General features: G+C 37.9%; 4 protein-coding genes across 4 annotated transcripts; 3 read left to right on the forward strand and 1 right to left on the reverse strand.

Annotated features, from left to right (window-relative positions):
• Window positions 1–24: 24 nt before the first annotated feature.
• On the forward strand, window positions 25–1,758 carry LOC131799764 (uncharacterized). The gene has a single exon (XM_059117465.2). The coding sequence runs from the start codon at window positions 287–289 to the stop codon at window positions 1,325–1,327; it is 1,041 nt and encodes a 346-aa protein (XP_058973448.2). The 5' UTR covers window positions 25–286; the 3' UTR covers window positions 1,328–1,758.
• Window positions 1,759–2,332: 574 nt separating this feature from the next.
• Window positions 2,333–4,041, forward strand: LOC131799768 (uncharacterized). Its single transcript, XM_059117468.2, has one exon. The coding sequence runs from the start codon at window positions 2,402–2,404 to the stop codon at window positions 3,557–3,559; it is 1,158 nt and encodes a 385-aa protein (XP_058973451.2). The 5' UTR covers window positions 2,333–2,401; the 3' UTR covers window positions 3,560–4,041.
• Window positions 4,042–4,843: 802 nt separating this feature from the next.
• LOC131799782 (uncharacterized) lies at window positions 4,844–5,278 on the reverse strand. Its single transcript, XM_059117479.2, has one exon. The coding sequence runs from the start codon at window positions 5,276–5,278 to the stop codon at window positions 4,844–4,846; it is 435 nt and encodes a 144-aa protein (XP_058973462.1).
• Window positions 5,279–6,270: 992 nt separating this feature from the next.
• Window positions 6,271–26,950, forward strand: LOC131799743 (poly [ADP-ribose] polymerase tankyrase-2). The gene is given in 36 exon segments (XM_059117442.2): window positions 6,271–6,470; window positions 7,284–7,352; window positions 8,679–8,834; window positions 9,743–9,838; window positions 10,050–10,086; window positions 10,875–10,950; window positions 11,169–11,263; window positions 11,663–11,729; window positions 12,586–12,656; window positions 13,008–13,123; window positions 13,702–13,823; window positions 15,058–15,149; window positions 15,256–15,334; window positions 15,739–15,910; window positions 15,985–16,064; window positions 16,633–16,778; window positions 17,270–17,336; window positions 17,818–17,916; window positions 18,078–18,171; window positions 18,288–18,334; window positions 18,446–18,524; window positions 18,883–18,992; window positions 19,628–19,750; window positions 20,172–20,237; window positions 20,692–20,839; window positions 20,842–20,967; window positions 21,509–21,594; window positions 21,867–21,993; window positions 22,147–22,238; window positions 22,580–22,657; window positions 23,001–23,057; window positions 23,247–23,295; window positions 23,772–23,849; window positions 24,515–24,623; window positions 25,411–25,567; window positions 26,280–26,950. Coding segments are annotated over 36 exon segments (3,531 nt in total). The 5' UTR covers window positions 6,271–6,280; the 3' UTR covers window positions 26,355–26,950.
• Window positions 26,951–27,737: the final 787 nt, after the last annotated feature.

The raw sequence follows: 27,737 nt of genomic DNA on the forward strand, positions 1-27,737 counted from the left end.
TAAATCACGTTTGTCCGGTTTTCGCGATTCCCGCGAAATTCCCGCGCCCGAGGGGCAAAAACACCTGCAAAGAAATTAACACTGATGAAAAAGCGGCTTTTAGGGTTTCAAATGAGCAATTCACGTATGGAATAGGAGAGGCAAGTAACCGCGGTAAAGAGAGGTTGTTAACTTTTGTGACCCCGTGCATCCTTCTTTATTTTGGTCCTAGTTCTCTCGGATGCTGCCACGATCACATCGTTACGGTGGCCACCGTACATCGTTACTTGAGGGTACCCGCTAGAACATGAAAGTCAATCAAAATAACTGTGTTTCTGTGATAAACATCCCAGAGTATGTTGCAAAATGTGTTTGTGGTTTTGATTACAATCCAGCTTTGGATTTGTATGCAACGTTTAGTTTCGAAGATGGTATATCAGTTTGGGATCCCAGTGATGGACAAGTTGTTGTCAGATTTGAAGACTCGGATGAAATCCTCTCTTTCCTGCTCTTTTTACCGGGAAATCGCCTTGCTATGAGCTCTTCGTGCCCAAATCATGGAGGTATCATCGAAATCTGTACTTTTGAGGAAGACAAATCTATGTCTGATAAATTTGAAATCGATTCTAAAGATCTCCCCCTAGATCTACCAGGAGCCATTGCTTTGTCTCCAGGAGGGAATATTCTTCTCTCTGGGGAAATTTATGGAGATCTTTTCGAAATCTTCATTGATAGGGCTAATTCAAAAGTTCTGAAATCAAGAGAAATTGTTTTTCCAAACGAAGGGACCGTGGTAATCGAAGAAGATGTGACAACAGAACTACTTTCTTGCTCTCAGGATTTCGGTGTTGTACAGTGCAACTTTCATCAACCTCACTTCGAATCCGACTCTTTCTACGAATTGTTAGCTGCAAAAGTGAATTTACACATTGAAGGGGAGGCTCAGATCCAGGGTCACGAGAAAATCACATATTATGTGCTTAATGGAGAAGAAAAACGAATCTCACCGCACGATTGTCTTGGTGGACTTGTTCACGATGGACAAAATCTTATCATTGCAAATGAAGATGAAATTGTGTTGTTGGAGTCAGCAACAGAAGGGAGCGATGCACATGTGATTGCATCAGGAGTTAAACCTTCACAAATAAGGATAAACCATGAAGGCCAATTGATGGTCTGTGAGAAAAACACCATCAAGTTGTTTGAATACAAGAATGAAGTCAAGTCACTGCAGAGATTGTGCCGACATAATATCAGAGAAACAATTGGCACTAATTGTGCTGAAAGAGTAAAAAATTTAGAAATTTCATCTTTACTGAAAGATTATTTGTTGTACAAAATTAAATGAACCATAAATGTGTTTAAAATACTGTATCTACATCTGTTTTCCCAATAAACAGATTAACTACCATTTTCAAAATAAAAATTACTCTTAATTAGTCTGTTTCAGGCTATTAGTTTGTGGAGATGTGCCTAAGAGTGGGATAAGCAACAAACAACTGATGTGGTCATCACAGAAATGATCCCTGCTATTTTTTGTACACACACTATTTGTTTTCAGTAATCATATGGCTGGCAGGGGTCAAATTACTCTCTTCACTTACCACAAAGGCACAGAAATAATTGTTTTAAAACTGAGAGAAAATTAAAAATGGTTATCTTGGGGTGCCCTCTTGACCTGGTGTTGAGCACACATAGCAATAACCATTATGACAGTTTTAATGAAGTGTTTTTGAGCTTGTTTTATAAACATGACTTTACCTCCTGTGTTATTTTGTATTTTCAGTACTCAAATAAAATCAAGTTTTTCATAAATTCTTTTTCCTTCCCTCATATTATGCTCAATCCCTTTAGTCTGCCCTAAGCCATGTTCATTAAATACCACACAACTGTTAAATCACTTATGCTCTAGAAATTAAGCTTGGGGAAATATAAGGTAAATGAATGGACTACAACCCAGTTGACTTTCTCATATCATCAATATTTTGGAGTAGACCTTTCCCCAAACAGTTGCTCACAGGACACCAAAAGAAATAAGTTGTACAAAATCAATATTTTCTACAATCACTGAATAAGTTAGATACTAACTTAGATTACTGAGAAGAGGAAACTACTCAAAACATTTTGCCATTTTAGGTCCGGTCATAATGACCACATGGATTTTCTAAGTCTTTTCCCTTTCATTCCAATCATTTATTTGACCTTCAGTCACACATAGACAAAAATGAAAGCAATGTAGAAATCATATCCTGTTCCACGCCATTTTGTTCCGTATCCCTCATTTTGCGTTCCTTATTCCATATTTCCTAGTCTTTGCCCATGTGACCAATTAAGGGACCTGCAGTACCTGAGAAAGTGAGGCACAGAGTGCTCCTGAGGGTTAAGTACCAATATTTCACACCGTAAAGCTACCAGTTGGAAGATGAATGTTATCCCAAACAACTGTGTTTCTGAAATTAAATACCCAGAGAGTATAGCAAGAGCAGATGGTGTTGATTATAATCCAGTTTTGAATTTGTTTGTAACGTTCAATTATAACTACGATGGTGCATGTGTTTGGGATTCCTCCACTGGAAAAGTCTTAGCTAGATTCGATGAATTAGGTGAAAACTTCCGTGACGTGCTGTTTTTACCAGGAAATCACCTAGCTGTAAGTTCGTCAGAGGCACATCACGGTGGCTGCATAAAGATCTGTTTCTTTGAAGATGGCAAACCTGCCTCTGTTAAATTTGTAATTGATTCCGAAGATCTTCCCGTGGATTATCCAGGAGCCATAGCTTTGTCTCCAGGAAGGAATCTCCTTGTCTCTGAAGCATTTAATGGTGGAGATCTCTACGAGGTATTAATAGACTGGGATAATTTGAAAGTTCTGAAATCAAGAGAAATTATCCCCTCAACAGAGGAAAGCGTGGAAGATCAGATATTACAGCTTTCCTGTTCTCAGAATTTCGATGTTGCAAGGTTTGATATTTCTTCCGATGCAATATTAGTTGCAAAAGTGACCGAATTTAGCACTGAAGGGAAGGCACAGACCCAGAAGCAAGAGGAAATCACATATTTTGTACTTGATGGAGAAGAAAAACGAATCGTATGCAATGATGGTTCACATGTACCTGGACTTGCTCATGATGGACAAAACCTAATCATTGCCACAGAAAATGAAATTGTATTGCTGGAGTCAGCAACAGAAGGGAGCAATGCACTTCTTATTGCATCAGGTGTAAAACCTTCTGGACAAATAAAGATAAACTGTGAAGGCCAATTGATGGTCTGTGAAAAAAATGCAATCAAGTTGTTTGAATACAAGAATGAAATTCGGTCACTTCAGAGTTTGTGCCGGCATTACATCCGAGAAGCAATTAGCACTAATTTTGCTAGAAAGGAAAACAATTCAATAATTCCATCTTCACTGAAAGATGATGATGACAATGCTGATGTTAGGGATGATGGGGATGATGATGATGATGATGATGATGAGGATGAAATCAGAGAACCAATTCATACTTACTATGCCAAAGTAGTACACAAATTAATTATTCCTTCCTCACTGAAAGATTACCTGCTGTACAAATCAAACTGAGCTAATGAGATAACTAGAGTTATTTATGGGAAATCCTCATCAGTTAAACCAACGTCTGTGTGGGTCTTGTCTTTTCCCTCATAGCTGAGGATTATTAAGTTTGCCAACCAAAATGAAAGGGAAATAGGAGAGTGACTGGAATTCTGTCCCTGAGTTAAGTGCATTTTCAGAGTTGCTTTGCCTGAGTGAAACCAAAGCAGTAATGATATGTTATTATCTCCTTTGAGAAGAATATGATACACAAATATTGGTACATAACAGTATTACACTTACTACGATGTAACTGAGATATAACTACGTGAATTATATAGTTTAATCTATAGATTAGATGTCTGTTATACATTAAATAGTTCAACTGAGTTTCAGACAGCCAGCCAGACAGTTTTAGATCAAAAGTTTTAAATTTCATTTAGTTATTAATCAGAGGAGCTCTTTGCTTGAAATAAAAAGAAGACACCAGGAATGTTTCATAATGCTCCTTATGTTGTAATATTTTTCCACTGGAGGGATATTTTTTCTTATTTATAACAGTTTCATTGGGATAATTTATCAAACCTTAGGCTCTTTGTCAGAAAAGGCAGAAATGAGGTTAATGCTCTATTTATTTGATAATATCTTTCGTTTTTAAATAATTATGGCCCCAGCAATCCCTGTTTGTACTCATTCTGACTTAAATTGCTAATAATTGCTTAAAGTAAGTAATGGCATGAGAGTACAGGCTCCCTGGGAACCATGGGGGGTAGCAGAGCCAGGCAGTTGTTAAACAGTCAGAGTTAAGTGCAGACCAAACTTGCACACTCACTCTCAAAAGAACAAAAAATAACAAAGATAACACTGACTTGCACACAGAGACATGACCTGTGAATTAGTGACTACAACTCACAACTTATAACATTTGGAGGGAAATGTAAAATTTTTATGAATAGATATACATTTTATCAAAATCTAAATGTAAACGAACAATAGCTACATGTATACAAACATCTGATAGCACGGCTAGAAAATCTAAGGTATGGCATGATTTTTCAGTAAGTAGACAGCAACTCACCACAAGAACAGAATAACCATTTATTTTGAAAGTCATTCTTCCTTACATAAACATCAAACAAGGCTAGCAGTGCACCCTGATACCGAGGCTACCTAGCCTACCATACATAACATCCTTTTTCCTCTAAAAAAAAAAAGGATCTATCGATATCTGGCACTATCTTCAATAATCACTTCATAAGACCAAGTTCCCACAGGTTTGTCCACTCTCACTTTGACGGCCTCATTAGATGGACTTCAAGAAGGAATTAAATGCACTGTATCTCCGCTTTTAAGCTCTTCAGTATCTTTGGCTCCCTTGTGGTAATTACTTGCTTGATGTTCCTTGTTGATTAGCAGCTTGTCATGGACATTATGATCAACTACTGGTCTAAGGAGCCGTGGTAAGGTAGGGACTTGGGTTCTTGTCTGTCTGCTCATGAGTTGTACCACTGAGCTATTGTCCATTCCCTGACTGGGGGTGTTCCTGTATTCAAGAAGTGCAAGATAAGGATCTGTCTTGGCCTTTCTAGATTTCTTGATAACTGCCTTTGCTGACTTGATAGCTGCCTCAACTTTCCCCTTACTCTGAGGGTATGTCAGGGAGCTTGTCACAAGAGCGAAACTCCACTGATGACTGAACTCCTTAAATTCATGCGAAATAAACTGTGAGCTGTTGTCTGACATGCACATCTCTGTGCCATGCAAATTGGGCCTTTAACTTCTGGATCACTGTTGCTGACCACATGTCCTCAAGAAGATCAATTTCCCAAAACAAGGAGTAGTAATCCACACAGATGATGTAGTTACAACTCCTGTAACTGAATAGGGCAATTCTAACATTAGCCTAAGGTCTATCTGGGACTATATGGGAAATCAGCGTCTCTTTAGGCTGTCTCTTAATTGTCATAGGATTTACAAACACCACGCACCTCAATGAACTGTTGGATCTCACTACTCATGCCAGGCCATTAGATGCATTCTCTTGCTTGTGAAAGGCTGCTGACAACACCGGAGTGCGCATAATGAAAGTAACACATCAGGTCTTGACACAGTGACAGAGACCGTGAAGATGTAAGAGATAAACTACAGACTTTGAAAAATCATACAACTACAAAAGGAAAGCTGAAATTATTAATTTAGGAGAAGGGAACATTAAGTTGAATCTCTGAAAGCAGAGTGAGAGAAAATTTTTATTTCAGAGATTTTAGTTATTATTTTCATTCACAAAGTTTCAGTGATTTATTCTGGCCTTAAATTCTGTGTTTAAAATCTTAAAGTTGGTTCTTGCTTTAAGTGAGGGACCATAGCCCAGCAGTATGGGACATCAAAAAAGTGAATAAGATGATTATTTGTAATTTTCATTGAAATTGTTTAATCAAGCCTGCATCTGTTATTTATTTTTAAAACATCTGTCTAATGACTTTTGAGGTACATCTTAAGTAAAGTATTAATATAACTTCCAACTTCCAATAAAAATTTCCTCAACTTGTGTTTACAGAAATCCTCTTCAACAACTCTTTTGAATGTCCATGCAATGACTGGTGTTGAATTGATCCCTGGGAAAACCATCAGATTCTCAGTCCAAAGGAGACCCCTTTGGACTGAGAAAATTTTATTAACCCATTCAAAAGCGGCATCTTAGAACATAGTGACGTCATTTGCGTAATTGTGCTTTGCGGCTGACAAGCCAATATGGCGACAAGAAAGCCTCTTCACAGTAGTCACAGCTTTGATACGGAATCTAGCGAAGGGGGAAGAGAATTGTTCGAGGCTTGTAGAAATGGTGACGTAACAAAAGTCAGAAGAATAGTTAACATCAATTCCAATGTAAATCTCCGAGATACAGCCGGCAGAAAGTCATCTCCGCTACACTTTGCAGCAGGTAAGCGAATTCGATGAAAACAAACAAATGGCGCTCTCATCATTTCAACATCTCTGAAAGAAAGTCAGTCATTTTGTTCTTTTGCAGATGATCTGATCGATTTCTTTTTGATCGAAGTTATCTGCTATGTTAAATTTCGCGATTTACGAGAAGCTTGTGTAATCTTGAATGCAGTAAGGATGTAGTCTTTTTATGAAAACTTTCGCAAGCCTTTACCTCGACTTTTAGCGCTTTCTCTATTTTTACAGAAGCTGATTTGTAAAAGTTTATTTTATATGTAATGATTTCTCGATTTACGTTGAAACGTTGCGTAACGTGTTGAAATAAACCAAACATGGAATTAGTTTTAGCGAATCGAAGCGGACAGAATTATCAAAATTATTGCCAGAGATAACTCTGTGATATGCATGTATGGCTGACATTTTACGAAATCCTGAACTGTTTTCGATTGTAATTTCTTTTTGCTGTGTGATCTGTTTCCTCTTTACTTACCTAACTGTGTGATGACAGTTGTTCAAACGAAACTAAATTATTTGAAGTATAAATAGCACTTTTTAAAGGCCTTTCATTGTGACTTTTAAAGAACATGAATTTTTACAATGCATTTTTCTTGCCCCCGCTGAGAGACAGCTCACATGTATGGCGGAATGAAGAGAACTTAGAGGTGTATTGTGACGATTTGAGGAGTAAGATTTGAAGAACCTTTCATGAAACCAGTACCTAAGGGAAAGAGTCCTATAGTGTACGTAATCGCTAAGTGAGGAGTATTTTCCTTCTGTGTGTAAAGCTTGTCTTGTTACTTCTAAATTTCAGGATTTGGAAGAAAAGAAGTCGTGGAGTACTTGCTGCAACATGGAGCTGATGTGCATGCTAAAGATGATGGTAGGATCTGTTTACTATTACAGTTTTCATTTTCACACAATTTATCATCTTGCCATACCCATAAGTACTACACTTTTTTTTTTTTTTTTTTACCTTGAGTCACTTTTGGGTAATCATAGACATATTTTTTAAGGGGGTCTTGTTGGTTTGTCAAGTTTGGTTGTACTCCAAGATGGCTTAAGACTTTGTTGGGCAGAGCCAGGATGGCTCAAGTGAGACATGGGGCATGGCCAGGAGGAAGCTCTCATAGGAACTGTGGCATGAATAGAGAGGCTGCAAGATATAAGTGGCCTCATGCTGAATTGCTAATGAGAGCTTGTTGGATGGCTTCTGAAAGTAATTGACAGCAAAGTATGATGTGGCCATAGTTGCATTATAGATCAAAGAAAAAGAGACTCCAGTGGGGGAAATGTTCTCTTCTGCAAGGATGCTACAGAGTCCAGAGTCCTGATATAAAAATGCTGATGATGTGGTTCATTTTGCTTTTGGTTTTGATGTTGTCCTTATTTTGGGGTTGTGTGCTTGTGGTTTGTTGTAATTTTAAATAACTCATGTTGCCGTTTTCTTTATGAACCATGTTTCCTTGCAGTATTGATCCTAACAGGGACTTATTTAGCTCTGTTATTGTGGCCCTTAGAATTTATTAGTGATACAGTTGAATACAATTTTTTTTAATCTAGAAAATCATGGATAGCCAAAATGAAAAATATTATTGTCTGTGTTGTGTGACACCTGTAGATATTTATAAGAATTGATATTCTTCATGTATTTGAGTACAGGAAAAAAAAGCTAAAAAAGCTGATGTCATGAAGTTCAATTGGAGGATAGAAAAAGGCAACATCCAATTATTTAAAAAGAGTGAATCTCAACATATTGATGAGAAATCAAAGTAAAAACATGCAAACTGCCTGAATCAGGAAGAAAGTTACCACTGGTTTTAGTTTTGCATCTCACTGAATAATAGGAGAGTGTACAAGTAAATTTTAGAGCAAAGTGAAACAATACTAATGCAATTGAAGGCAACTTTAGTCCTCCCTGGAAATTGTTCCAAACTTGTCAATGACTTAAGACTAACATTCCATGTTTGTTAATACCCGTTTAATATGAACATATTGGTATTGAACTTTTACAGCTCAGAACTACACTCTATGAACTTGTCTTTTCAGTTCATTGTTTTCTTTCTCTCTTGCGCGACCATTTGCCTGAAATTTAGTCAGTTATTGTTTTTCTTTTATGTAGAGCAAAATGGTGGGTCAATCAGTTTTGCTTATGAATCTTCGGTAAATGTAACTTTGTTAATTGGTTTGGATCAATTTGGTATTTCAGGAGGGTTGATACCACTTCATAATGCCTGTTCATTTGGTCATGCGGAGGTGGTACGATTACTTCTGCGACATGGTGCTGATCCTAATTCAAGAGATAACTGGAATTATACCCCTTTACATGAGGCTGCTGTGAAAGGAAAAGTGGATGTTTGTGTGGGTCAGTAGTGCAGCTTGTTGTAAAAATCACTTTCTTACAGATCCCTTGGTTTTGCATGTTGTTTATTAAGGATACTCCAGGTCCTCTGAAATACTCAAGGTCCATTGAATGAACCACAGTTGATTTGGTTTTACTTATTAAAAACAAAGACGTCAAATAAAATGATTCTTTCAGTATACGACCATTGCATGACATGTTGATGTGAGCAGTGTTGTCTGTACTCTTGCTATTTACAACAGCAGATTAGCCAATCAGGTTGTGACATTACTGCCAATTGTGGTAAAAAAAATTTTGAGTAGAGGGTTTAGAAAATATCATTGTATGATTGTAATGTCAACCTTGGTTACTTTGCTTAAATGTGGTCTTTGAATCCATTCAAGCTTAATTACAGTCTGTGTTGTTATTAATAACTACAGAAGTTTCTTGGATTGTTTGCAACTTAAATATGAGTATAATTGCACATGTAAACTGTTTATCTCCTTTATTTAATGATTATCAAATACTATGTAAGGCAGAGCAAAATATCCTGATAAGATTGGTCAGAAGTGAGTAGATGACTATTTGCCAAAGCTGAAGGCAAATAATTAATCTGCGAGACATTGACAATTCATAAGGTCTCAGGATAATCAAACTAGATGATTATAAAGTAATGTGATTGCTGCAATTATATTTCATTTTATTAGGGAATCTTTTTTTAACAGATCAGACAAGCAAAGAATGTTTTTTGTGCTTGAAAGAGCATAAACACAACTACACAGGAACAGACTATTGTTTATAACAGAACACAGTTAGATGGTATAACACATGAGCAGACCTTTATTTCTGGGCAGTTTTTTGCAGGTCACACAAATGAAAAGGAAGAAAAATTGTTTTGAATTTTACTTGTAATTCTTATTTTTATTCAATAGTTCTTCTGCAACATGGTGCAGACCCTAACATTCGAAATACAGATGGGAAGACAGCACTAGATGTTGCTGAAGCATCTGCCAAACTAGTTTTGACAGGTATGGGTTTTTCACAAAGTATTTTCTGGTTTTTATGTTAAATAGGCCATACAGTGTACCCAGTCCACTCCCTGGCCCTTTTACTCTTTTAATCTTGTAAAACCAGATACTTTTCTTACTTGTTTCATTGTTAAGATATTACTGGGGATATCACTTGAAGTGTAGTTTTTTTCAACTAATATCTCCCTTTATGAATTCCTTCATCTTTCAGGGGAGTATAAGAAGGATGAGTTACTGGAGGCTGCAAGGTATGTGCATGCAGAACAACTGTCATATGCAAATTAATAGGGACCTTCAGTAAACAGGGATTGCAATGGCAACTAGGACATGGCAAAACAAAAGATTTAATGGGCAGAACAATAGCTCAGGGCATGCGTTTTAAAACTGTGTATGTTTCCAAGCCGTCCTCTGCAAAAACAGCAATGTGAAATCACCAAAAATTCGTGTGGTCTGAGGACAGAAACTTGGATGCAATTTTATTAGTATCAATTTGGAACTCATGCTGAACTCAAGGTGTGGCACTGTAAGAGACAGTGAACACATCCAGCTGTCTGCAAAATTCTAACTAAAGATATAAATTCACTATGGATTAATGTCTTCCTCTGCATTACCATCCTGATTGGTCCCTAATGGGTTGTGAGCAAGTCCCTTTGACTATAATACTGATGCTCTTGCAGGTCAATGTCAACACAGTGATACAAGGAAGTTAATTACTGAAAGTGGGCTTAGTCAAAAATGCTGTGGTTGAACATTCGATTAAGCCCTACAAGCACTATGTCTGAATGTTTATTTTGTTCTTTCTGATTGCTGCTTAGTTCATTTTCTCTTTTTTTCACTTTGTCATGGTGATTTTCATGTGTTTAAGTGTACAGCTATTGTAGTCATTATCATTTTTGAAATAGTTTAGCATCTTTCTTTTGAAAGTTGTCTTGATTTATGTTTACTGTGGTGCACATGCTTTTGAGAATGGTTAACATGTAAAAATGTGTCAATCAATCAAATTATTAATTTCTTTTGTTTGTTTTCTTTTTTGTAGAAGTGGCAATGAAGAGAAGCTCATGTCTCTTCTTACCCCTCTGAATGTTAATTGCCATGCAAGTGATGGAAGGAAGGTTAGCTTAAGCCTGTGTAAAAAGAATATAAAGGAAAAATATGTTTAAAAAATATTCAGTCTTTTGTTTCAGTTACCTCCCCCTCCACACATCATCTTATTAGTGAAACTACTACATCAAGTTACAACCCATTCAGTCTTGTTGAATAACATGTAATAGTTTCTCAAGGATGCACTATCTTGGTTATTATTTGAATATTGTTCTTTGATTGTTGTCAGTCAACTCCACTCCACCTAGCTGCTGGTTATAACCGTGTCAGAGTTGTTCAGCTTTTGTTACAACATGGAGCAGATGTACATGCCAAAGACAAAGGGTGAGTGAACTTGTACATGTAATTCAAGGTAATTGACACTTGCCAAGTCTGAAAGTTATCTGAAAACCAAACTATAGGTAATCTTCCCTTTCATTGGTTTTGGATTGAGAAAATAAATTATAAGTGAATTATGATAAATGTTTGGATTGGGATCATGAGAATTTGGTTCAATTTTTAGGATTTATTCAACATATACAAACGTGAATAACCTTTATATACACTGCAGCCTCTTGTCTCAGCCTGTCAAAAAGTTTGGGATAAGACTTCAGACTGGTCAGATTGACTTGATTACTTTAATTATTTTTATAAAGTAACATTAAGCCGGATTTTCACTATTTAGAGTTAAGATTTTATGTTGTTATTGATTATTATTGACACCTATCTAATGTTTTTTTTCAGTGGTTTGGTGCCATTACACAATGCCTGTTCATATGGACATTATGATGTCACTGAATTATTAATAAAGGTAATTAAAGAATACTTTTGTTCAAACTTGTGGTAATTATGACAGTTTTAATTCAGTGAATATTTTTGCTGGCTCATGATTGGTCTAAAAGTATCATATGGTTGAATATGCCCTGGCTAAAACTGGGAAATATAAGAGGATATACCCCAATTGATATTCCCCAATTTTTAAACCTTGCATATATTGCCATGAAAGTGTTCATTTGAAATTTAATTCAAGATGAAAGAAGGTCTAGCTATTGTTACTGAAGAATGGACATATCTGTCTGTTTATTAAGTCCTACTAGAGAACACTGAACAGTAAGCATTCTACTTAGCAAATAGTGTGCTGTATGTTGACATTTTTCTGGCACATTACCAAAATATTTGAAGGATGATAAATACCATTGCCTCCATTTGGTGCAAAAATATGCACAGATATTTGTCTCCTTACATAATCTGTTTTGAGATATGAACAGTTTTCTGAAAGCAAAGTTGAGGGAAACTTTGAGCTTCAAAGAACAGATACATCCAAGGAAATATACCCTTGCATGTTTTTGTGTCAAATAGAGGCTATATTCTATTTATGATCCATTAAATATTTTTGCTTGCATGATTTGTCTCAAGGCTTCAGAGGACTGGATATTCCCCAGCTAAAACTTGGACATTATCTCTTCCTTGAAGCTCACAGTTTTCCTTGAGCTTTGCTCTCAAAAAATTTTTGCATCTTGGAACAGATAATTTCTGCTAACAAATATCCATGCATTTTTTCATGCCAAAAAAAGGATATTGTTTATATATTATGATGTTTTTATACTTGCTGATGTGTTTGTATGAGTCTTATTTTAGAAAGTTTGATATCTTTTACTCTTTTGTAGCATGGTGCAAGTGTTAATGCCATGGACTTGTGGCAGTTTACTCCTTTACATGAGGCAGCTTCCAAAGCAAGGTAAATGAACTGTGTTTAAAATTAGCTGATAAACAGCAGTTGATAATAATATTATTTATCAGAATCTATGGAAGAGGCTGCTCCTCTTGTTGGTAGCTTACAGACCTGAATCATTGAGAAGGAGGGCCATCTGTCTTTCATTTTTATCTTACCACATTTGAGTGCTCAAAGTACTCCTTTTGAATTTTTTTTTGTTGGCACAGATGGTCAACGAAGAATATCAAACTTGAAAAAGGGAGAAATATATATGTATAATTATATATATGTGTGTTTTTAGTGCAAAAGAAGAGTTTCCTAATAAATGAGTTTGTCTTGACCATTCTTGAAGCCTTTTCATCCTTTTTATTTTAGGGTGGAAGTGTGTTCTTTGCTACTAGCTCATGGTGCTGACCCCACATTACTTAACTGTCACTCCAAGGCTGCTGTTGATGCTGCTCCAACAAGAGAACTTCAGGATAAGCTTTCTTGTATGTGCTGTTTACATGCATGCTCCATTCGAGGCTGTTCTTTAGTATTGTGTTTCAGCCATATCTTAGAACCTGATAGCAAGCCTGTCAATAACTTTGGCAGTGAAAGGCAGAAAAGTAATAGTGGGTAGCTAGGTCGTGGTGCACACCTTGTTGTTTGGTCAGATAAAACGCAAGACTGGTAATTAATCAGTTGAGTTGTTTCAAGCATTTTGTGAAGTTCCCATAAGCATTCTGAATGTGGAATCAGTTTGCACTTATTAACCTGTTATTGTGAACTAGGCAGCAGTTTTGATCAGCTACAATGAACAAGCTCTTACTGGCAGCTCTATGATAGGTGCATTTGTATAATAACATTTTAGCTTTTGTGTAAACTTGTAATTTTTTTTACTTCTTTTGTACTGAGCAGTGACTTTTTTTTCTCCAAAGGAAAGTTAGAGTTTTTTTAACTAGTCCCCTCTTAATACTTATTGTCCTAATTCAAACTCAAACAAAGCTCCTACCCTTGCTGAGACAACTTAGCTATAACCTATCTTTTGTTTTTAATATTGTTAATTTGATCTTTCCTTCCTTTTCAGTTGAATTTAAGGGTCATCAGCTTTTGGAAGCAGCCAAGTTATGTGACTGTACGAAACTGAAGAAGCACATCACCCCAGAGATCATTAACTTCCAGCACCCTCTTACTCTTGAGAGTTCTTTGGTGAGCATATGTGGTTTCCTGATAACAAGCTGCTATTTGTGAATATAGACAGTTATTTTTGCTGTCTAAGACAAGAATCATACATTTGGTTGCTGGGTTAGGGCAAGGAACTAAATTAATAACATGTTGTGATTGTCACTGTTTGTAAATTTACCTAAAATTGAGACCCTGTCAAGATGTACCCTTGGCAGGACAGAGTTGAAACCTCTACCCACCTACACCCTTTAGAGAATCCAAGTCAGGGTTCTCAGTTGAACCCGTAACCCGTAACACCTGTCACGGGTGTCACAGGTAAGTGTTACGGCTGTCAAAGTGCTTCAACCAGTAGATCAATTCGTCTATCAAATGCAAATAAAAGAACGGCTTTTTGAGTAAATTGCTGGGTAAACTATTGACTGTTAGTTGCTTTCGCAATGTACCTTTCTTCGGTTTTAGTTGTCAAAGTGAATAGCCTTTTTGCAGACCATAGAATAACCGAACAATCGCTTCACGTCTCCGCAACGTTGAATATGGCCGCCATATTGAATTTGTAAATTTGAACCCAGGCCTCTCGCAGATGTCGTCTTTCCACGTGCAAAAACATGGCCGATTCATTCATTAACAAATATTTGCGCTATCTTATACTCTTTCTCATTTAGATATATAGCAGTTACTGGGTCAGTGTGGCCTTGAGAATTAGTTTTTGTAAGTGGGTGCCCCCATTTGGAGAGGACTGGTTACCTAATAATTATTTTTGTATAAAATGAATGCCATTAACTCAGAAAGCAAAGCATTGTTATTGCAGGTTAATATTTCATTGAATATTGCAGTGTAGTTTTCAGTTTGATAAGAGATAATTTCAACTTTCCGTAGTTCAAAGCCACTGAACAGATTACAAAATGTACTTAAACTGGTTTGGAGAAAATGAGAAAATATGCCCCCAAAATGAAGGAAAAAGCATTTCTGAGCATCTTAAATAAAAAATTTCCCAGGGGAGCATGCCCCCAGACCCCCCTAGCAGCTTGGCCCTATGGGCCCAAGTTACACGCCCAAAGGGCGTGTATATTAGGGTTACGCCTGTAACTACCAAAGCAACGGCTGTACAAAATTCTACTGAGAACCCTGCCAAGTCTTTGTTGAATTAAATATTAACTTATTATCGATTTGGCTTTGTTAGACAAGTTACAATAACTTATGCATTCAATTACATAATGTACACAACATTTATTAACAATGTACCTGCTTTTCTTTTTAGCACCTTACGGTAGGTTCTGTTTGTCAAAAAAGGAAAGCTGCCATTGAATTACTGTTGAAGAAAGGAGCAGACACAAGCTTACAAAACAAAGAGTAAGCATTACATGAATTAGTTTTTCTCCTTGTGAGTTTTCCAGCTATCTTCAGGGTTTAGTTTATGTAGGAAAGTAATATTGTTGATGAATTTGTTTCTTTAAAGCTCCTTGACACCTCTTCACATTGCCTCAGAAAAGTCACATCTTGATGCTGTGGAACTATTGATGAAAAATGGTGCTAAGGTAAGGGCCAGCTGCCATTGTGATAGGTTTAGTGTTCTATGGGAACATCAACAAGAGCTGGCATGCAGCAGATGGGCTACAACTACATTTGGTATCTACATGCATGTCCATTCTGTTCATTCAAATTTTCAGCCTTTATTTGAACCAAAGATAGTTTACTGAGAAGTGAACCACATGTTCTTGAAATCCAAACCTTTGCTTAAGACTAACAGGACATTATTATTATCATTTAAAAGAATAAAACTGTGTTGTGATCACTAGGGAGAATAAAGAAGATTAACTTTAGTCTAGTTTCTGCTTTCAGCCTAACGTTTCGGCCTAACGTTCAGCCTAACGTTTCAGCCCTCCAGAGTGAGGTATGAGTTATTGCTTTATTCAACCTTTCACATTTCATTTTGGCACAGGTCAATACAGTCGATGCTCTAGGAGAGACTCCTTTACATCGTGCTGCAGCTGCTGGGCAGATGTCAGTTTGCAGAGTCCTACTTACGCATGGTGCAGACATAGGATTGCGATCTTTTCAAGGCCATACTGCAGCAGAAGTTGCCTCGGAACCTGTTCAAAAAATTCTACAAGGTAAAAGAAATTACCTTTTGTTGCCATTTAGATGGTATCATATAGGAGTACTGATTTAAAGGAGTCTCTTTCAGAGGATCCACCTTCAACTGGTTCAGATGTGGAGAAGCAATTACTTGAGGCTGCAAAATCAGGTGACATGGAACTTGTAAAGGTAAACTTGTATGGTATTTCTGTTTTGTTTTTGTTTATTTTCATGAGAATAATACCCTGTGCACCCCCTGGAATGTCCAATAATGTATGCTGGGGCTAGCCTGAAGAATGTGGGGCACTATATTGTGTTTTCAATTTAGTTTAGGTAAGCCATAAAGGTATTTCATAGGGAGAGTCATAGGAGAGAAAGGGAAAAAAGGAAAAACTTGGTCCCTGTGTACCTGTTGTTACTTTGCTGCAACCAGACATGCCACATACACCACTTTTTCAAGTTCCTCCTCCCATGCACAACTCTAATTTCATGCTTGCCTGGACATTGCTGCTCCCTGCCTAAAAGCACACAAAAGACAAGCCTGTATTGCAGGCCAATTTAGTTCATGGGTGTTTTCTGGAAATGTACTTCATGAGCAGTTGTTGGTTGTACATAAAAAAAATAAACCTGGCTGTTAAGTTCAGTTTGTAATTAAATTTTCTAATATACATGCAGTCATCAACAACATATGATCATTTTTTTCATAATGTTTATCAGTTATCATCAATACCCTAACTTGACGCTTCCTATGTTTTAGAAACTGTGCACCCCACAAACTGTAAACTGTAGAGATCTTGAAGGACGGCACAGCACTCCTCTTCATTTTGCTGCTGGTTACAACAGAGTGGCAGTAGTGGAGTATCTGCTACAGAATAGAGCTGATGTTCATGCTAAAGACAAGGGGTAACAAATTTCAAAACATATTTTCATTGAATTGTAATAGTTTTGGTGAATTTAGAGATACATTTGCCATGAATGTTGAGTATTATGTAGTATCCTGCCATAATCACCTTGTGCAAGATGATTCAAACACTAAACCACTACAGTAATTTACAAAATGGCTTTGGCACAGATTTTTGTCTTTTCTGAAGAAGAAAATGAAAGAAAACGAGAGTTGCTTTGATGTTCAGTGCAGTAGTTTTTAGAAAATGTTCTTAAGCTGGCTATGATTGTTAATTGATCTTCTTGATTTCCTGTTGGGGATTATTCAACAGTGTCCACTTCAACTTTGGTAAATACCCTTTGATAGGGATTGAATTTTTTTCAGATAAAGCCATGAATTGATGCCCCCCTTCCCCTTTCTGTTTTAGTTGACCAAAATTACTAGATATAAAGTGTGGGCATGAAGTGTGATACAAATTCGCTTTTTCTCTCCTTCATATTTTTTTTTTCAGAGGGCTGGTACCACTACATAATGCTTGTTCCTACGGCCACTATGAAGTAGCTGAATTACTTGTTAAGGTAATGCAGAGACACCTACACTATGCAAACAAACTTAACGGCAGTGACCATGTATTTGTTACTTTATTTGAGGTCAGCTTTCCTAGAAACGCAATCATCTATTTTTAGTGAGGGTTGAAATGACAGATTGACCACTCTTGAGATAAATTTAATGCTGTAACCGCTAAGCGTGATAAGCTTCTAATTTCACCTTTTAGTACTACCTTTTAATCATAAGTTGAGGTCATGAAAATAAAGGAAATGATCACCAATTTCAGAAGTTCCTGATTGTCACTCAAATTCTCAAAATCAGTACCATGGGAGATATACTGTAAAGAGAACAGTCTGGACGATATGATTACTAATCTTGGTGTGTAAAGGGTAGATTTGCATAATAGGAACGTTCTCTTTGAGCAACTTTCGTTCCAACACAAATGCTGTAATGTGATTCTAAACAAAGAAATGGGTTGCTTGAAATCTTTCATTCTTTTCTATTATGTAGCATGGTGCTGTTGTCAATGTTGCTGATCTCTGGAAGTTTACTCCACTTCATGAAGCTTCCGCTAAAGGAAAATTTGAGATCTGCCGGCTTTTGCTGAAGGTATATTTCTGGTAATATAGAATAACACAAACATAGAAATGATTAATCATGAATAAACAAACATGGTTAAGGATGGAGAAGAATATCACGGACTGCTGTTTAAACTTAGTATTAATATTCACAAATTATGATGTGGCTTCTTTGTTTTCTCATTTCTTCAGCATGGAGCTGATCCTCTAAAGAAAACTCGCGATGGTCAAACTCCCTTGGACCTTGTGAAAGAAGGAGACGCTGATGTAGCAGACTTACTGAGAGGTGAAATTCTTTAACTTTACGGCAAAATTGAGATGAAGTGGTGTACTTCTGTTGTGTTGAATTTAATAGTTTTAAAAAGTATTAAATGTGAGACTGGCTTTTTTCTTTTGTGGCAGGCGATGCGGCTTTGCTTGATGCAGCGAAGAAGGGAAACTTAACAAGGGTAATTATTGCAGTGTACGAATTAAAGCAACATTTCCCCATTGGTATATCTGTGCTCTTATGTTAAAGGTGAAGACATGGCAATGAGTAACAATGTGTGTACTTTTCTTAGGTCATGAAACTGTCCACGCCGGAAAATATCAACTGTAGAGATACTCAGGGACGCAACTCGACTCCTCTGCATCTTGCTGGTACATGAGTGCATTTTGTTTGATTAGTTCATTTGTACAAACACTCGTGCGAACAACAAGAGTCTAATGCTTCAAACAGCATCTTTTCCAAATTCGTAATACTGATCAATTTATCATTTCAGTTTTTTCACTCAACAATCAATAATCACGAATTATTTATAGAAACGAAAGGTCTTTCTCAACTGTAACTGTTTAGAAAGGTTATTTGGAGGTGTTTTTGTCCCCTTAAGTGCGATGAAATATGAGTAAAGCCACGTTAGAGAGATGACATGTTGATATCACGTGTAGTCGAATGAGGACGTTTTCTTTTGTCCCTGATTCCTTTACGGTTAATTGTTACGTCCTTTGTCTTCTGCAGCTGGTTACAATCATTTTGAGGTTGCCGAGTATCTGTTGGAGAATGGAGCTGATGTAAATGCTCAGGATAAGGGAGGGTTGATACCATTACACAACGCTTCTTCTTATGGCGTAAGTTTACTCCTATTGTGTTGCTTTATGTTGGGCCCGTTACCCCTAAAGGTTATAACGGTCTTTGAAGAATTGCGCCCCAGGACTTATAACCAAAATTAACCCTCTCCACCCTAACATCTGTATGTATATTCTCCATACTGTTCCCTATACATTCTCTAAGGTGCTGATGCGGAGAATTTGTGTCATAATCCAGAGCTTCTCTAATTGGTTACCATTTTCTTTATTCTCATTACCTTACTGTGTGATTTTGGGGTGATATTGTAAGGAGAAATTGGATGCTAGTCACTCTTTGGGGATAAGGGGTTAAAACTCCTACAACATCCAGTTAGAAGAGAAGAAACTATCTCCAGGAGCCAATGAGAACTCAACGTGAAAACAAGCAACCTGCTTGGAGCCTAGGGAAATGCGCAGGACCAAATCATGATCGGTTTTACTTTTGAATCTGATTGGTTTAGAAAAAAGCGCGAATTTTCGGGATCAATCACATAGCGAAGTAAAGTAAAATTAAGGCAATCTTGGAGTCTTCTCGACACTCAATGGAAAATTGCTCGGACAAAATAAGCGCTTGAACACAGCATTTTCAAACATGTTTGATTTCGATTTCTTACTTGAGTACTTGATGTTTATTTTAGCATGTGGATATTGCGTCTCTTCTCATAAAACATAACACCGATGTAAACGCCACTGACCGTTGGCTTTTTACTCCACTACACGAAGCCGCCCAGAAGGGAAGAACTCAGCTCTGTGCTTTACTGGTACGTGTGATAACTTAGATCATTTTAATGCCTCTCTCTGTTATTGATGAGCGAAATCTTAAATCAGGACATAAGCAAATAAAATAAAGGAGAACATCACAGGGAACCACTTAAAACCCAGATGTAGCATCAGCGAGGGAATTCACTGTGGTGCGATTGGTTTTTCTTGTGCTCATGATTGGGTACGAGGATAACGCGATTTTTCTTTAACAACCACTTTATTTCGTACGGAAACATAACCACAGCAATACCGGGTTATTTGCGACACAGAACTGAAAATTGCTCCATCTTCTGTATGTACTAATTATTTGAAATTGGGGTATTGTAATTTTTATTGATTATAGGTACGTAATGCGCGCTTGGTTCCATGGAAAAATTTAGAGTTAATCTTCGATTTTCTTCTATTCTTCCATTTTCCTAGTTGGCTCATGGTGCAGATCCCACCATGAAGAATCAGGAAGCACAGACAGCTCTGGATCTTGCCACAGTAAGGAACTCCAAATGAAATTATCAGTTTCTAGAAGGATGACTGTAGAATATCTCTTTCTGCGACGGGTCGTGTTTTAAAACGCACCCGCCATGAGGCTACCGACTCGCTCAGTTCTCTGTTTTTGTTTTTGTTGTTGTTGTTGGAATATTTAGGTACTACGGTTGGGGTATCGAAAATTTTTAGGTGCAAGGTTGTCATTTTCAGTCCATAATATTCTTCTCAAACTTAGACGTCTTTGCTCTTGGTTTAATGTGTTTTGCGTTTTGCTTTTTCGTGAGTGTGTGTGTTTTCTTTCTTGCTGAACTAATAGCCTGGAACCTCTTTTTTTTGTCGAAGGCGGTTTTCCTCGTTGTACAAATTTGCTGAAATATCGTGAAGTTTCCCATCTAAGTAGTGTCAATTCCGATTGCCATGAATAACCTTTCTTACGCATCTCTCTCTTTCATGACAGGCGGAGGATGTGAAGTGTCTGTTGAGTGACGCTATGATGGCCCATGTAAGTACCAGCCCCCCGAGTACCCCGGCCCCTACCACACCCTCAAACAGCAATGCGTCCCCTTACCCAATACCAGCAACACCAGCAACACCAGCAACACCTCTCCGCCACTGTCGCAGGCCAATGCTAGCTTACTGGCTAATAGTCCTGCAGGCTCAGGAGATGGAGCCGTCAACAAGCGATCCATTGCCGAAGCTCAGGGATGTGGAGAGACACGGATTATGATACCAGGTAAATATTTCTTCTTCTCTAATACGCCTTTATAATTCCTGTGCTTATAAAAATTCAGAAGGAGCTTTTGGTGGCCTTACAACTGAAGGGATAAACTACCGGAATACGTAAAAGTTCGCAGAATGCTGATAAGGAAGCGCTCTTTATTTTATCACAAGAAAAACAATTTCTTAACTCTACAGCAGGCTTTTTACTGTCCATGGTGCTCGACGAGAGAGTACAAAGTCTTTGTATCATCCTCTATTTGTTCAGCTTTTTCTGGGGATTGATTTGAAGAAAAAACAAAAAGTCAAAAAAGGAATGGGTGGGATGCAAAAACCTTTCAAGCGATGTTCTCATGTAAAGGGCTAGACATGGGGGGGGGGGTGCGTCTAACCAGCATAAAATGATGGAGGGGTGGGAGTGGAGAATGGGGAGGGCTTTTATGTGACAATTGTTGCGAAATTCTTACCATTGGAGAGACCGTAGACCACTGCCTCGAGTGCCTTTTTGTATTTCATAATTTCTACACTGGTGATGATTTGAACATATCTTTTTTAAGGTCATCCTGGTTTGGATCTTGATGTTGGTGACTTCCTTGACAGCTTACAACTGAATAACCTGAAGGATATATTTGAAAAGGAGCAGGTTAGGAACTGTAAAAAGGTCTTAGAATATGAAACTTTCTATTTAAGAAATTTTCTTCTGGAGATGAACTTTGTTCGTTTGTCTCACGATAGAGTCACTTGATCGCGATCAACATCAAAAGTGACTCTATCATGAGACTAACGAACAAAGATCATCTCCTATCTTACACCACGATGAACAATAAACACATATTTTATTACAAGTTTCTTCTGTTTGTTAGTCCTGAGTTTGACATTCTGTAATGACTTGTTGGCTTTTTTTGTGGTACCCAGATTTCCTGGGATGTGCTGGTTGATATGGGCCACGAGGAGCTGAAAGAGATTGGTATCCATGCATTTGGGCACAGGCATAAAATCCTTAAGGCGGTGAAGGAGAAACTGTCTGGACTACCAGAACTTGGTGAGCTTTGTCATGCTGCCCGTGATGTAGAGATATTAAAATACATGGAAAATTGTGACGTATTTGTTACTGAGATTAACGAAGAATTCACGAGCGTCTTAGGGCCCGCAGTGGCTCAGGTATTAACATAAGTACTGTTTTAATATGTTTTAGGCGGTGGTCCCTTCACCTATTCCAACCAACAGGGAACTGTTTTTTACGAGTTGTCAGTGGATGATAAAGACTATGTATCAGTAGCGGAAGAGGTATTTAATGTGTTTCTTTCTAGATAAAACGAGAAAGATTTTCATGGTAGCGACCAGCAAACAATTGTTCGAGTGCGTGCCCTCGAATCCTAAAGTTCTCTAACCATTATGTTATGAATTTGTATTAATTTGATTGCTGTAATCTAAACTTTAGCACCTCAATATGGCTATAGGTCACTAACGCTTTACCAGTTAGGTTTTGTGATTTGCCTACCTCCCCCTCCCCCTCCCCCCCCTAAAAAAAAGGGTATTCTATAAATGTAGGAGAGAGAGAGGAGGGGTGCTCTCACTCGAGTCCCATCCCTATTCCTGTGAGTATGTCTGACTTTTTTTGCCTGTAGATGCAGAGCACTGTAGTAAAACACAAGAAAGATGGCGGACAATCCGGAGGGGTCTTTGATTCCTACCATATTTTAAGGGTAAGTCTGACCGAAACAGGTTCGCCTATAGGATGGCGACACAAGGCTATGAGACCTGAAAGAGTTAACGCTGACGAGTTTACATATCAATGAAACAATTGTTCACATCTTTTAAGGTACTTTGGATTCTGTAGTTTACGGAATTTTTGTTCGTTGATATAAGAATCTGAACAGTTTTAACAATTGTTACTATCACACTCGACCCTGTTTATGCCCACTGGTCTCATAAATTTGAGAGAAACACGACTGCACAAACATTTGGCCACATTTGCGCTGCGTCAAGCAATAGATTATCTCTCTCCTGCAATTACTAATACATACGCATGATGTAATTCTTTTTCAGATTCAAAGGGTTATAAACAAGCGTCTGTGGGATAAGTACGTGTACAGGAGGAGAGAGGTGAGAGCCTTTTGAGTGAGAACCAAAAGCTGATCGATTATTTCCTTTCCAGCTTGTTGATTTTAGTAAGGAGAGGTTACGTGTTTGTTGTCATTCAAGTTTGGTGAGGTTTTCATCATCAGTCTATATTCGTCACGAAATCATGAGTGCTGAAAATGTTGGATCAGACTGCATCATCTTCTTTTCCAGGTTGCAGAAGCTAACCACAACCATAGTAACGAGAGGATGCTTTTTCATGGTATGTGCTTGAACCAGTTTCAGCGTTATTGTGTAAAGTAACAGAAAGTGACCTGCGTTTAAATTTATAACCAGGCTTGGTTACAAAACAAAACACACCAATAACAGCAAACCAGGGGGCTATAAGTGGCGACACGTAAACTTTCGACCTCGTCGCCTGACGAAGACTGGCTGGATAGCAGTCAAAACGTCACGATCGATGCAATTGATAGCGTGGCTCTACGTTATCTTTAACAGTCATGAAACTCTGGAAATATCAAGATATCGCCTACTCTTGAGTAAAGTGTACTCTTTCTCCAATTCGTCTGTGAACGGACCTTCTTTCTCAGAAGCTGAAATTCGGAAACCAAATACGTATGCGATACTGAGTGTCTAACTCGCCCAACCGCTTTTTTTTATAGTCCGTGGATCATTTTGAACGAATTAAGGTGAATGGTTATCTTCAAAGATTAATCTCAGGTCTGTCTTTGAACTCAGGGTCGGCATTTATACACGCTATTCTGCAGAAAGGATTTGACGAACGTCATGCTTATATCGGAGGCATGTTTGGCGCGGGTGAGTTTTTCCTTTTTTAGCTACGTTTGGTTCTGTTCAGTAAACTTGCGCTTTGCCGCAACCAATCAGATGGAAGACTAAAAGCAATCTTGGCTTGGTTATCTGCGTTTTTGTGCGCTCGATGTCGTTCACTTGTTTTTACCTTTAGATCTCATTGGTTCCTAGAGATATTTAACAACTATTCACTGAAGTAGAGGTGGTTGGTGGTAGATATTTATCATGCCGCGAAGCGGCGAGGTAAATATTCAACGCTAGCCACCGACATTGAAGTGAATAGTTGTTTAATAAACTAAAACAGTGAGATAATATAGTGCAAAAAGATTATTTTAACTCGTTTATTCCTGCAATTATGACAATATTTTTGGGAGCAAATTCCGCTCAAGTTGTTCAGAGGTTACTTGCAGAGGACATAGCCAATCAGAGCACGCCTTCAATGCTGGCCACAGTTTTAGTATATACTGATGAGATTTCTTCTGATTGCCGTTGTCATTGTCAGTTCGTTTTAGTGTGGTTACATTCAATCGATTTGTCATCTGATTGGTTCGTTTGGAATAGTGTCGTCATCAGGACTGGATAGACGATTCCTTAAACCAAATGAACTTGAACTAGACCTTTTACTTTAGTTAATAATGCATCTATTTTTGTATCATTCTCTTTCTATTCAGGTATTTACTTTGCGGAAAATTCTTCCAAAAGCAACCAGTATGTATATGGTATTGGTGGAGGATCAGGTTGTGCTCTCCACAAGGACAAATCTTGTTACCTATGCGAAAGGTAACGACGAACTGCGAGTTTTTCTTACAGCTCTCGATAGGAGTAAACAACGTTGAATACATATATTTTGTTTTGGAACAATAGATTGTGTGTATGTTCCCTTTAGTTGTAGTTTCTTTTGAGGAAAAATTTGAGCGCTGACAACTCTTTTCGCGAGCGTTGTTGTTCAAAACTTTACGGATGTTTTTCGCCTTGAGGTTATTTTGTCAGCGTGTTAGTGGGGAAGTGAACCGTTTATGTGATCGAAAGTCGTTTTTATTAAGACCGTTTTAACATCTGGAGGTGGGTTAACAGTTACCATATATTGAGTTGTGCACAATTTGCGTTAACAGGAAGGTGTTGACAAAATATAGTTTGATACGGTAAAAGAACACAAAACGAAAACAATTAACTAAGAGGGAACGAGGGAACGAGGGTGATCAACCATGGAGGCGATTGCCCCGGATTGGAAATGGAAATCTCGACAGCCATAATATTCCTCGATGGTTAAACCATGACCTAGTCCCTAAATTCGTTACACCCTAACATCAGTTTGCAAGTCCTCCGTACTGTTCTCTGTACTTTTCCTATGTTGCTTACTAGGAGAATTTGGTTAATAAGCAAGAGCTTCTTGACCCCGCGATCATTTCTTTTATATTCTTTTACATTCGTGACCAGAATATTTGATTCAGGGGTGATACTATTGTACGAAATTAGATGCTTAAAGGGGTTAAGGCAACGTCCAGCCGGCGGTCCAAAGAAAAACAATATTGTCACATGTGATTTTCATGTATATCTGAATCATCAGGCAGTTGCTGCTATGTCGTGTGGCTCTTGGTAAGCCATTCTACCAGTTCTCTGCCGTCAAGATGGCGCATGCACCTCCAGGGCATCACTCAGTGATCGGTCGTCCGAGCTCGGAGGGACTCTCGTTCGCAGAATATGTTGTATACAGAGGAGAACAGGTACACAAGCATTGTTTGCACCATCCATTTCCGATAGCAAATAGTAATAGCTGATTTATAAAATACTGTCATATTAACAACCGGCGGTGGAGCATGGGAACAGGGTGTGTAGGCCCCCCTCTCCCCCTCCATACCCCTTAAACGAATTTTTTTAGAGGAATTGTTCCCCTCTCCCAGTTCTGGTGCCAAAAATACCACAATCGCTGGCTAAAATTGGTTTGAGAAATGTTTCACTTATCATAGGTCTCATCGTCAGGATTGCGTTTTACTAAATTATGAGTTTTAGAAAGTTTTTTCTTTAACAGCTCCGGCCATTGTGCCTGTGTGCACCGGCCAAATATTCAAATGACGTTTTGTGAAAGGGGTATCCGCTTGTCTCGGGGAACTACGACCTTTCCCCTTCCCTCCACGTTCATAACGCTTCGTTGCCTCTGCTCTTTCATATGCAGGTGTGGGTGCCCTTTGATATGATGCTGTTTCTTTCAGAGTCTTCAGCTTAGTGTGGGGGTGTCTGTGTGTGACGTTTGTGTGATTAAGTGACCTTTAGAGAATCAATAATATTTGTACCGGCAGAGTGGAATTTGGTTTCCTAAGTATTTTGGCTAATGTTAGCACTGCTGTGATCCACTACATTTATATCCTTGTGTAGTTGCACTCTGGTTACAATTTGTTTACACGCCTAACAACATTTTTGTTATTATCGTCACTGTAGGCTTATCCAGAATACCTGATCACTTATAAGATCGTCAAATCCTCGGGTGCGGAAGGTGGCAGTTCTCCTGAATGAATTCATCCTGTAAATAATTCCCGTTCATCTTACATTGTACTGGAAGTAGGTCGACAGCTATTGTGGTGATGAAAGAGATGAAGAAAAGCGTGGGCTATTCGCCCTCCAGAAGAAAATGTCCACTGTGATTTAATCAAAGTTATAAGTTAATCAGAAATTTTTACATAAATTTCTCATAAAAACGAACGACGTGATATTAAAGACGTTCCTTAATGCATTTTTGTAAATAAGACGAGTTTTTTTCGCGATGTATTCACGCTGTATTGACAGGCTGTTGTGTATCGACGTTTTGAAGATCGATCTTCAGTGCATTCATTGAATAACTCCTCGCGATTTTCACATTTAAAGGAGAGAACTGCATGATTTTGCGCTTTGTGAAAGCCAGTGATCAACAGCTGGAATTTGCAAATCGTGATACACTCGAGTAAAAATGTGAACAATTTCTCAAAGTTTCTCAGTAGATAATTAACAAGTACGAGTGACACTGAGCTGTTCAGATTGTTGTAAGTTAAAATGCAGCTGTAGGACTAGCATCAATGACTAAAAAATATTGTAAATATTTAAGATATGTTAATAAAAGAGCGATTTTTGTGTGAGTGCTGAAAGTAAGAAGGAATTTCTCTGCTTTTGTTTTAGCATGTTACATTATTTGCTACAAAACTACCGCTTCAGATTTTTAACACTCTATCAATCGTGACCTGTTTCAACCTGCTCTCACGACCTGATTATTTAACCTGATAATTTCCCCCCCCCCCCCCCCTTAACTCTCTCTCTCTCTCTGTGTTCTTTTTTTTTTTTTTTTTTTTTTTTTTTTCAGATTTTTAGTATGGACCTTCTCTGTTTTCATAATGATTGTAAATTTTAAAACAGACTTTTAACACTCGTAGCATCCCCATTTTAATTTTGTATTTGCAATGTTCTTTTATTGTTAACAATTAGCTTCTATATAGCTCAATACTTTGACACTTAAATGGAGTTCATTCATTAGTTAACCAACCGGGGTTAAACTGGCCAATCACAAATGACATCATACAAAGGTGACCAATCAAATGGCGCGAAACCGAAGTATCGTCTGACAAGTAACTTGTTTAATGACGAATTCCACTTAGATTGTCGAAACGTCAGACACTGACTTTTAGGACTTCCCCCTCTCTTACAAGACCACTCGGTCAACTTTTCATTTAGGATTCAAAACGTTTACTTTAATTAACCATTTATGTGACTGCTATGTGATTGGTTTAAAGATTCTTCGCTCCGTGACAAATTTATTGCAGTGCCTCGCAATTTTTTATTTTTATTTTTTAATTGCCACCAAAGAACTACTAGTACTATACATATTAGCATGAATAGAAATGGTGAAGGAGCTCAAAGAAACCAAGAGGC

The sequence above is a fragment of the Pocillopora verrucosa genome, chromosome 1, assembly GCF_036669915.1.
Source record: "Pocillopora verrucosa isolate sample1 chromosome 1, ASM3666991v2, whole genome shotgun sequence".
Classification (NCBI taxonomy): domain Eukaryota; kingdom Metazoa; phylum Cnidaria; class Anthozoa; order Scleractinia; family Pocilloporidae; genus Pocillopora; species Pocillopora verrucosa.